The sequence below is a fragment of the Notolepis coatsorum genome (genome assembly GCF_963971535.1).
Source record: "Notolepis coatsorum genome assembly, chromosome: 6".
NCBI classification, from domain to species: domain Eukaryota; kingdom Metazoa; phylum Chordata; class Actinopteri; order Aulopiformes; family Paralepididae; genus Notolepis; species Notolepis coatsorum.
This window is the reverse complement of record NC_140170.1, coordinates 182,845,658-182,858,396: the sequence shown is the minus strand read 5'-3', so window position 1 is coordinate 182,858,396 and position 12,739 is coordinate 182,845,658. Positions and strand designations below refer to the sequence as shown.

At 39.9% G+C, this 12,739-nt stretch overlaps 1 protein-coding gene across 1 annotated transcript; it reads right to left on the bottom strand.

The window, feature by feature from the left end:
* Positions 1-249: 249 nt before the first annotated feature.
* LOC311229869 (odorant receptor 131-2-like) lies at positions 250-1,041 on the bottom strand (the record flags this gene model as incomplete). The annotated part of the gene is made up of 1 exon (XM_084315940.1): positions 250-1,041. One exon carries the CDS (start codon positions 1,039-1,041, stop codon positions 250-252), a length of 792 nt encoding a protein of 263 aa, XP_084172066.1.
* Between the last annotated feature and the right edge of the window lie 11,698 nt (positions 1,042-12,739).

Here is a 12,739-nt window from a genome sequence, read left to right as displayed (position 1 = left end):
TGTCAAATATTAGTGATTTAAAAAGATCTTAATTGAAATAGTCTTGTTAAATAAATGTGTTCAATGCATCTACCTTTGTTTCACAATTAACATCAGTGTTAACGTTTTGAGCTTCTTTGGTTCATGACATGAATAGTGGTGTCTACTTTTGTTTAATTGGAACTTTTTTAATCCTGGTAGAGAAAGCACAATTATAAGACAAACATATTGTTTAGAAAGCATGTACCATTATGAAAGCATGTACGTTTTTTATGAAAGTGTCCTCATTGTAGTTTGTAGATTTGTGATTATGGTCAGTCTACACGACAGGGACTTTTTCAAGTAACTCCTGAAAGTCTTGTCTCGTAGGCCATAGACAATAGGACTTGCAAACCTTGGGAGAACTTGAATGATGATGTAGCAAACAAAGAGTATGTCGGAACCCTTTGTTGGGAACAAGAATAACAGAGCTAGTTTTAACAGTGCGGCAATATAGGTGAGCATACACAACAGCAGCTGAAAGCCATGGAGGAGGATAGTATTCCTGGCCTTCTTAGCATCTGAGCTAGCTGTCCTGGCAGTGAACAGGATCCTGAAGTATGTGTAGAAGAGAGAAAGCCAAACTAGGACCAGAACAAGTATGTAGTAGACATCCCTCTTCAAGGTTATTATGGGATTCCGAAAAATGAGTTCCCTGAGGCAGAAGATTCTAGAATGAAAATGCTCCAGGGGTTCGGTGGCCAGGGCGACGAAGAGATCTGGTAGGACAGAAACCATGCTCGTCACCCAGATCAGACCAATCAGAATGTACGTTCTGTTGACCGTGCAGATCCGGGCGTGGTGGAGGGGGAAGCAGATGGCAATGTAGCACTCTACTGCCATACAAGCCAGATTCACAAGGGTGTTTTCAGTGGTGACCACTGAAATGAGCATTAAGGTGGCACAGAAAGAGGCGTTGATGGTGTAGAAGGTGTAGCTGAGGATGAACATCATGACAGAGGTTGTCAGCTGGGTCGTATCATTCACCACCAGGTGGATGAAAAGGATGTAGCGAGGATTCATTTTGAGAATCTGCAAGGAAGGACAGAAGGAGTGGGGATAAGAAATGGAGAAGAAATTAAGTGTGATGGTGGTAGATGATGAAGAACAAATATTTGCTAAATATCTCGCCCCCCATGTGCCAGGGCAACCAGGGTGCGATCCACGGGGGGAGCTGGGTCCGCTATAGCTCCCCTAGATCAGACATCAGCTCCCTTAGATCAGACACCAGCTCCCCTGAAAACATGATTTGTGAATCTTTGGGGGGTCTCTAAATTACTGAAAATAAATGCTACTTTTGCCATGCATTTCTCATTTTTCTGTAATTTTCTGTATCATCATCGTGTATAATAATAAACGTATGCTATTTTGGATGTATGATTAATGATTTGCGCACTAATTCACACGTAATATGGCAACATGCATGCTATTCTTGCAATTACCATTCGGAGCGCGGCGGCGCTGCAGCCTGCACGCACGCACGGCACAAATCAAACTTGACCCACTTTGTAACCTGTGGCTGTGACTTGTTGACACAGTGATCGTTTTGACAGCCAGTAAATAAGGTCACTCAGGAATGCATAATGTCTAAACGAAAACAAGTAAGCCTAACCAATTTTGGTTTCACGAAGACAGTGAAGCTGACAGAGCAGCAGGAGGCGGGATCACAGGCGACGCCGTTACAATTACACTTGCTGCTGGTGCTGCTCCGGTGGAGACTATTATTAGTATTACAACGCCCGGTGACCGTGCCGGCGCCTGCGGTCGTATCAGAACACAGGAAATCATCTATCATCTATCTAACTAAATGGATACTTTTTTTTATCATGGAATGTGCTGTGGAAGCCCAGACCGTCCAGACGGCCGGACCTCAACAAGTGAGTTGTCTACTCTATTCTGTAGTTACTGAAACGTGAAACTGATTGAATATATGACAGGATTCAAGAGGTTTATTTGTCACATACATACATACATACACAAGGCCTACCTACTACAGGCTACAGACTAGTAACGTCTGCGATCACACAGTCCGACTCCTCCTTGAGAGGCGCGCCGCGCACCCCCCCCCCCCCCGAGACGCGGCTCACCCAAAGACCATGCTATGGTTCGCACACTGAGGGCAACAACAACTTAGCAGGAATCACAGTTCCAAAGCTAACTTTGCTCCAAAGCTCAAATATTTACTACTTTCCACGTGCATTTTTTGTCTTTTTTAGTGGGGACAGGGGATCTTTAGTGGGAGATAGTAGGTCCACAGTAGATATTTATGGGAAGACCGCAGGTCAACAGTAGAAGCCACATAGAAGTTGAGACATCATCTGAAAGCTGGGAACCTGAAGATTCATTTGACACGCTTTTTGTAGTCATGAATCTATAGCAGGTCAGGAACCTATTAAAACCATCAAAGTTTAGGGTGTATAAGGGCTTAGACCATTATGAGCACCCCCCCCCCCCCCTTATAGTCAATGGATCTCATTCACTAACCGTCTCGTAAGTTTCCTCGTAAATAACCTTGTAAGAAGTTCATAAGAGGAAACCTATGATAGTCCTCCTGCGGATACCTGAACACGTGGAGAGGCGCTCTCCCGGGCCTTTCTGTGTGGAGTTTGCATGTTCTCCCCGTGCTCGCAAGGGTTTCCCCTCCCGATAAGATAAACCCAATGGAAAAACATGCACAACAGATCGCTAACGCTGTCGCGTCCCTGACGAAGACGGACAAGGAGCACTTGGATTGGTCCCCGGGGCGCGGCGCTCGCTGCAGCCCTCGTCTGCTCCCGGCTGCCCTTGGGGGGGAATGACGACGGGATGGGAGGTGCAGAGAACATTTTGTCAGTGACTCAGTGCATGTGTGTTAATCTGATGACAAATAAAGACTTGTACTTATAACTTTTCTCGTAAGTCCGTTCGTGAATGAGGACCAGTAATATTAGTAATGCCATGGGTTTCTAGTTTGTGGTTGTAACGTTTCATGAGGTTGTGATGATCCTAAAGGTCACAATAGGTCATTACAAGTATGGGAACTTACATCATGAACCATGAATACAATTTGATCAAGTCAAAAATAACAAATTTGCACAGCATGCAAAAACTGCATGGTTTTTGGCCATACCTGTGTGGGTTTACCATAAAATGGGCATGTCTGGAAAGGGGAGACCCCCTTGAGTACCCATAGAGCACATTTTAATTCATATATAGAATAGAGGTGTGATGTCAAGGGGCTCGTTTGAAAATGTCCCAGCTATTTTCCCCTCGCCAACATCTAGCCTAAATGTGCTACGTGCTTGTACCAATATGGATTCCAAGGTTGCCTAGTTTAATGTGATGCCAGTATCTTCACTAGCTGCAAAACGGGGTCCCGTACAGCCTCTGAAAGACCATAATAATCAGGAGAGATTGCTGACAACCCTGTGGTACCCCTATGCTATTTGAATGAAACTACACTTATTTGGATACAAAATAAACAATGTTTTGTATTATGGATTGTATATATTTTGTTATTAACATACTGAAAATAGCTAATATCTTGTAAAAATAATTATAAAACTCATTTAGTTATTTTATTGAGCAGTAGATTATGTCAGATTACATTTTCTTTTTAAATGTGTAAAACACCTCATAAATAGATGGTAATTTACTGAGGGGTTTTACAAAATAGTGTTTCTATCATTAAGAAAGTTAGTTATTAAGAAAGTAAGTGTTTTCATGAAGGGAATATGTCATTTTGTTAAAATGGCCATTAAAATGTGTTCAGTAGCTTTAAATTATGCAACTCGTACAAAGATGTGATATTTATTTTAGCTTTTGATGATTGTTTTATATGTTTTGTGAAACTAGAGTAGCTGTAGAGGCTAAATATAATAATATCTCTACATTTTCCAATCCAATGTGTATGGTTAAACGGCCATAAATTAACAATGCAATTCAATAGTGTTAAATTGAAATGAGTTAGAGTTCCGAAACCAATGCTGATGAAATTATAGGTAACCTCCATCTGATCAGTGGCAATTACTTTATCAATTCTTTACTCCAAAATGTTCCTATCCAGCCAAAACCACCATTTTAAAAAGAGGTGTCTAGCCTTAAGACATAAACATTTTTTTATTTTTATTTTTTTAACCCTAACTAACCTTACTGTCATGCACTTGTCCTAATAAACTAACCTACACTGTAGCACTCAACACTTTGATGAACATTATAATAATAATTTAATAAATAATTTAGGACCTGCTCATGCGATGTATGCATGCGATTCGTATCTGCGATTAACCCATCCCGTGAACATTGTTACTCAGCTGATAGAGTTGTGCCCTTCCTGATGACTTGTTGTACAGAACTTGTAAGTCGCTTTGGATAAAAGCGTTCAGCTAAATGACTAAATGTAAACGTAAAGTAAAATGTAAACAAAGTTATTGATGATTGAACACTAAAATCTAAACTCCAATTAACATTTACGATGCCAATTTGACCATCAGAGCAACGAGACGTGGGCGTGAGCCTCTCTTTGACCTCATCTGTGCACGTGTAGACTGTCAGAATGAAGAGATGTCTCACTCCCCCAAACGACCCCTGTGTGACCTCAGAGGAAAAGCAGACCTGGTGTTTGTTGAAGGTGTGGATCAGGGTAGCGTTGATGTAGGTGATAGAGATGCCAAGTACCACAACAATGATGTTCTTGGTCATAGCCGTGTTGAGTGAGTCTCGATGGTTAACAACCACTGTTAGGTTATCAGATGATATATTCCTCCCTTGGGGGAAGTCTGTAATAAAGAAAGAATAGAAAGAAAATCACTATGACAATTCACACACAGGATGCCATCAACTATCACAACCAGGGCACGAGATACCCTGTTAGTCGACCAGCCACTGAAAGAAACACTGAAGGCGTTTTTTTTTTATTTTAGCATGTCTCCCTCATGACTCAAAGAGTTGCTCTGACTACATTTTCATTTGTGTTTTATTTTCATATGAATTTCTTAAAATGTCTTCTGTCTCTTTGACTACTTATACGTAGCTTTGTGCAATATGTATATTGTTTACATTCAACAGACCTATATTTTGTCTACTTATACGTAGCTTTGTGCAATAGGTATATGGTTTACACTCAACAGACCTATATTTTGACTAATTATACGTAGCTTTGTGCAATATGTATATTGTTTACATTCAACAGACCTATATTTTGACTACTTATATGTAGATATGTGCAATACGTCTGGCATATATGTGTACAGTTTGACCTTGTGCTCATTTCATATTGCAATGAAAAACTCCAATAAACAAAGTAAAAAAAAATCAAATAAAAAATCTTCTGTCTCGATTGTTTAATTTAAAACCTGCACTATGGAACTTTTTCATGAAGACATATTGCTTCTTTATAGGAGCTAAATCACTGAGTGGGATCAAGAGAAAACCCTCCCAACAGCAATGCATGAAGTGCAGTGGAATTGCCCATACGAGCTCTTGTGGTCAGACATGACCAGTGCAGTGAAACTGCCCACACAAGCTAAGAGACTACAGTCTAATTTCTAGAGCATAAAATGTAAACAACACCGCTTTAAAACAGTGCCCAAAATTACCTTGTTTGAAGAACAATGTATAAGAACAATGTTTAAGATAATAATAATTATATTTTGAACTCTTTCTGCGCTAAACCCGAGTATAGTCGGGTTTCGTCGCCAACCGCTGAGCGCCAAAAAACCGTTGAGCGCTCTGGTTTTGATCCTTTGATCGTTTCCCTCTGATCCCCATTCTAACCACTCGCGTGGACCTCCCTGTATCTCCCTTGCACCGCTGCCTACATTAAAATTGCAATGGCGATCGAATCGGGCCAGGTGGCAGTATCGCCTACCTTTTTAACTAGGATAGTTTAGTGTGGGGACACTTTTTTTTTGTCTGCAAGAACTCCTCCCCCTCAGAGGACAGAAACCTATTTCCCGTATACACGAGTATACACATATACACGAGTAATCGCGATGGCGATGGGATCACTGGGGATTATTCTTTTTGGAGAACCTTCTGGCTAAGGTAAGGTCTATTCTATGTCAATTTGACCAAACCTGAAACATGTTTTTGTACCGATCACAGTGTCGTATTTTACCGGACCTAAAACATGCTTTTGGTAACGATCGCAGTTTTGTGTTAAAACTACCCCCCCCCTTGATGATTTTGTGAAGACACATATGTACATGGTATATACCTTTGATTTGGAAGTATTTGGGGTTTCAGGCGAGCAACCTGAACGATTTGAGCATATTGCATATAACGCGTCATATCTCGCGATCTAGGAAAAAATACTGGATTCTTTTGGAAAGGGGCGATGTTTAGCGTGTAATAGTGCACAAACAACAGTATGTAGAAATTAACTGGTTAGTCAGTGATGGACTATGAACAATGCCTGTCAAATGAGCCATACTATTGTCTCCATAGCTATAATACAGAACACACTAAAATGGTCAATAACGCTAGCGCCATTGATTAAAGATGGGAAAAGAGCATGGCGGTCAATGAGTTAATATAATAATTATGTATTATTTATACAAGAATCACAGCCCAAAGTGTTTCACAGCAGTAGAAATAAACATAAAATGAGCATAAAATAGACAGAATAAAAAAGCAGTGCAGAGAATAAGAAAGAGTAAAAGCAATACAGGTAGTAACAATACAAATATTGACTCAAACAGTAAATGTTTCTGTTTAAATGTGATGAATAACTAATAGTTGGTAATTTACTGAGGGGTTTTACAAAATATTGTTTCTATCATTAAGAAATTACGTGTTTTCACGAAGGAAATATGTAATTTTGATAAAATGGCCATTTATATGTGTTCAGTAGCTTGACATTATGCAACTCATACAAAAACGTGATATTTATTTTTGCTTTTGATGATTGTTTTATATGTTTTGTGAAACTACAGTAGCCGTAGAGGCTAAATATAATAACATCTAAAATGTTTCCAATCCAACGGTTATGGTTAAACAGCCATAAATAAACATTGCAATTAAATAGCGCTTAAGCTGCAACGTCCCTCATATGGGACGGATTTTTTGCAACCGCCACTTTGGCGACCCCTAGTGGCTCGGTTGTGCATATTTTGTAATACAATATATATATCGAATTGAAGGCTTATTTGTTACCTGTCGATAGCGACAATATCCGACAAAATCCGTTCAGCGCTTCTCGAGTTACATGCCGGTATTTGAGGCTTGTGCAAAGTACACGGTATTGCGCAAAATACCACTCCCGACTCAGGCTGCAGTAGTTCTGTCAATCTAGATTCGATCTCGAAAATGATTGTGGATCGAACTTGTAACCAATGAGTGTGGCTTTCCAATGATACCCCACATGGGGATCTAAATAAAAAAAAACAAAAAACACGAAGAAACACGAAAACAGGAAGAGCAAAACAGCCGAATGAATTGAAGTCTATGAGAAAACTGAGTTTTTCTTTGTACACAGTTTACCAAAATCACTCCTAATCACTAATTTCTGAATGGATATTTATGACATTTGGATATGTACTACATAAGGCTTCAGGCTATGGCTCCGTCTGGATTTGTAAGCCATACCACCTTCTGGGGAAATACTACCTCTGGACTACACTAACTACTACAGAAAAACTTGAGTAACACGTTTTTTTACAACTCAAGTTCAGACCTATGTTACTCTATTACGTTAGTACTAAAAGTATTCTTACTTTTTCTGATTCTGGAATCAGAAACTTCTGAATGTCATCTTTCAAAAGAGACGTATAAAGTATGTTGTTTTGGGTTTGCAAAAAAAAGTATGCAGTCCTCAAGTTCAAGTTAAAAAATTGCCACTTTTCTGCCCGCTTGTTAAGAGGTTGGTCATAAAACACTTTAGTTTGAAGTTACTTACTTTTGTCCGTTTTGATTATTCTGTCATTACCTTACTTCCATTGTATTGTGACCCTGTTTTGTTGCTGTTGTTTTTATTTATTTTTTAAATTTCTTGTATATTATTCCTGCAATATTTTGTGCTGTGCTTACTGTATGTCGTTATCAGTCTAATACCGCTATGTTGTACTAGGGCTTCATACTCTGCAAGAAGAACAAGCTTCTTCATGGCACTGTATTTAGGAGTATAGAGAGGGTGGTGGTGATTTAAGACCAGTAAGATTAACCTTTTAAATAGCTAAATAGTCAGTAGTAATAGTAATAGTAATAATACTGAGAAGAGCGGATATGCAAGGAGGACAGCTGCTGGAGAGATTGAAAAAGAGAAAGATGGAGTTGTGCTGGCATGTTCTGAGAGGATCCAGCGGGGAGATGTTCAAGAAGGTGGTGACGGGGAGGGTGGATGGAAAGAGAGGAAGTGGAAGACCAAGAAGAGGCTGGGTAGACGACGTCCAGGCCCGGACTGGCCATCGGGAGCACCGGGAGTTTTCCCGGTGGCCTGGCCTGCACAAAAAAAAAAAAAAAAATTAAAAAAAAATATTATATATATTTTTTTTTTTATTATTTTTTTTCCCTTTTTTTGCCAGGCCATTGTTTCTAGTTGTGGCGGCGGCGCGGCGCGATAGTTAGATAACCTAGGTGGGTGGGGAACAACCAGGATTTCACTGTCTGCGACAGAGTTGGAGAACTATCTGACTCTCTCCCTCGGATCACACACACACAATGGAGCCGTGCTGCCGCTTGTGATTGGTGGAGGCGGGACCAGGCGATACAACTGATTGACAGTGGAGGCGGCGAATGGAATGGCAGATGGCACTCTGCAGAATACTGTAACAGCCAGGCAGTGAGCCAGGTAGTTTTGTAATAATGAAAGGTCTGTTATTTAATGTTTGTGTAAGGGCTATTTTAACTGTTGATGGGTAGTGCATCAGTAAAGTGAATATGGTATTGTGCTCTTGCTCTGTTTGAATAGGTGGAGAGAGTGGTTAACTGTATTATAATAGTAAATAGACAAATATGTTGTGCTCTTGCTTTTTTCTTTTTGAAGGTGGAGAGAGTAGCATTGCTAGTGCCACAACAGTTTTATTTGAGGTTCATAACAGTACATTGTACTAAGCAATTGTTGGCTCATTAGTTTGTGATTCACATGCACTAAAATTCACCAGAATGCAGGAAATTAAGTCTTTGTAACAAAAAATCCTGGTGGGGGACCCCCAGACCCCCCGCTTAAAAAGTGGCCTGACTGGGGCTATATTTCGCGCTATATCTCCCGGTATGAATTATTTCCCCAGTCCGGCCCTGACGACGTCTGTGATTGGAGCGGAGTGAGAGGCGGAGTCATGGAGTTGGAGAGAAGAAGTGGGGACAGAATGGGTTGGAGAGTGATAGGCAACCTTCGGAACGAAGAAGCCACCTAATGATGATGAATAGTTAAATAGCTTTCAATATTGCCCTTTATTATTATCTGTTTCAATCTAAACTTTTTTTTTTGTATCTACTTTTTTCCCCCATTTTCTATTTTTCTCCCATCCCAATTTCGTATTGTCCAATTCTACCCTCCCCTGTCTCGAACGTTGTTAGACCATGCCTCCCACTGGTCGGCTGCAATGTGGACCAACTGGGGCGTAGCTGGGGGGGGGTAGCTTAGGATGATTCCAAGGGCCCAGCACTGGGGGTGGGGGGCCCAATTTTTTTTTTTCTTTTTTTTTTTACTAGACATCACTCAGGTGTATTATTGATGCTCTCATTGATACTATGTTTGTTTCTGAAGTGTGTGTGTGTGTGTGTATGTGTGTGTGTGTGAGATATATATAGAGAGAGGGGGGGCTTTGGTAGACTATTCAGCATTGGTCCATTCATTGAAGATGAACGCAATGCGACATCCTTTACTAGGCTCACCCACCAACAGTGCAGGTGCTGAACTGCTGATCCGAATGTATAGGTAAAAACCATATTATGCGTTTTCATCAATAAAAAAATTGCCAAAAAAAATTCCGCTCACGCGCTTGCGCGCGCTCTCATTCACTGGGGGCCTACAAATACATTCTTTCATGGGGCCCAGAATCTGGAGCTACACCCCTGGGACCAAGCCTTGCATCACGTGTCCCCTCCGGTACACGAGGAGGCAGCTGTTGCATCTTTTCACCGGTACAGCGCAATCTCTCAGCGGCGAGGAGTAACGCGTGGGAGGCTCACGCTGCCCCCGTTGCTTCCTGATTCTGCTGTACAGGCGCACCAACCGACCTGTAGGAGTCGCTGTCCACAACGTCCGATCCCCACCCACCGGCTTTCCCACCCCCTAATACTGCCAATTGTATTAGTATGAACGACCAGCCAAGCCGGAAGCAACGCCGAGAGCTGGGCTCGAACCCAGCATCTCCTGCGTTAGTGGCGAGCGCCTTGCCCACTGCGCCACTTAGCCCCCCCTGTTTCAATCTAAACTTAAATGAAACATCAACTTGCCCAGGATTCCATTTCAATGAGATAGTCACGCCCCAAATTTTCACAAGGGGATCAATAAAGGAATAATGTGCAGTTAATCACCAATCTCTATTACCCATACGTCTTTGCAAAGAGAAACACTTTATCGAGTCAGTTATTTTTAATCGACCTTTCTGTATGACAAAAAGTAGATTAAGGTAGATTAGACTGCAGGCAAAAGTAGCCCGAATCCAATATTTTTGCCTCAGATGTGTTTTCTCCATGACAGTATGAACAGCACAAATCACATTGAATCTGATCTTTTCAATTCTGATTTGGGCCACGTTCTTATGTGGTTCCTAAATCAGGTAACGGGTCTGATTTTTTTTGCAATGCGACCTCAGTCTGAACAGTCATGTCAGAATTCAATTCATGCGACTTTGACATCACAATTCTGTGGCGAGCGAGAGTCACTCTGTGAACACAGACATGGAAGGCAGCTGTGATGGAGATGGTCAGTGGAGGGACAATGAGGCGTTTGGGGTGTATTTGGGGTGATACCTTTGTACAAGCAGAACCTGAGGGGACGTACTCCTGTATCATGACCGGTCTGTGTTTGAAAGCATATTAGAAATGTCCAGTGGTGGAAAGCACTTTTACTCAAGTACTGTACTTAACAATTTCAAGCTACTTGTACTTTACGTCAGTATTTTCATTTGAGGGGAACTTTATACTTATACTCTCCGCTACATTTCAACGGAAATCTTGTACTTTTTACTCCACTAGATTTATCTGAACCCATCGGTTACTAGTTATTTTGAAGAAAAAGATTTTGCATAGAAAACATGGCAAAATGTATGAAGATTATATACTTTCACATTTGAAGCCAGTCAATTTCAAGAGCACATAATCAGAGCAGCATAACTGGACCACATACCACTTTAGCATAACATTTTAGAGGTCAATGGATCACGGGTTCGGGTTGAATGCTCCCAAGCACTGGAATACATAAACATCATGTAGAATGCATATTTCTTACTTTAGATACTTAAGTACATTCAATACCAAATACGTCTCTACTTTTACTTAAGTAGAATTTGAATGGAGGACTTTTACTTTTACCAGAGTACTCATTTATTTGGGTATTTCTACTTTTACTTAAGTAAAGGAACTGTGTACGTCTTCCACCACTGGAAATATTAGAGCTAAAACAGAGTACAAACATAAATCAGTTTAAAAAGATGTAAAAAAAAATCTTTAAATGGGTATCTGGAAGAAGAAGTAAAGTAAGTAAGATGTAAATAATTTTTTTTTTAAATGATGTATATCATATGGTATTTGTTTAGTATATTATATATTTATATTTATATAAATGTATTTATATATAAATGTATTGGATTGTATAGAGATACAGCATTTATACATATAATTAACAATAGAATACAATTATATAATTTGTGATGAATAGTTAAAAAGCGGTAGGAATTTTAAGAAGTGTATCTTCCTACTCCTTTTTCGAACAGGGTAAACTATGATTTGGTCATCTGTTTCTCTTTTTGTTGTATTCTTTTATTATGTTTTGTATTATGTCAAATGAATAGATATATTTTTGTTTTTATATACTTGTTCGAAAATAAAAAAAATCTTTCATTCATTCATAAACTGTGACTTCCATGTCCTCCATGTATATTTCGTGACCAGTTCACACTGGAATCTGATAACGGCCACATGTGAAAAAATGATGTGAACAACCAAACAAAGAAATCTGATCTGAGAAATAATTCAGAATTTGAGCACTAAGGCCTGCAGTGTGAACGTAGCCATACGTAGTGCACAGTAAAATAAAAATAAAAAGTTGGTATACTATGAACTCCAATTTGTGATCAACATACGGCAACAAATGATAATTATAGAACCTTAATTGGGGAAAAAGTTATTTTCAGAATAGTATTGAGATAATTTTTTTTTAAGAAGATCCCATTTCCATGTACAGTAGGTCTGATACTACTTACTATTATGCACATACAGTATACTATGAATTGAAAGGTGTATATAAACTGAGTTTAGGTGGGTTTATCCTTGGGGATACACCTTAACTAATACACCTTAACTAATGTAACAAACCTGAAGACATAATACGTCAATCAACATACTATTAAAATCGACCATACAAGGAAATCAAATAAGTCAAATATTGGTTCATTATTCCGTATTGCATTATTTCAATAGTGCAGTATTCCAGTATATAGACCTGTGTTGTGCTTGATTGTGGCATCGTGTAGAGATGGCACAGAGGTGGTACTCACCTTCGTCGGTGTCGTCAGACCAGAACGCTGTCATGACATGGGATGGCTGTTTCAGGATCTATGTGGTACAAGATCTTAAG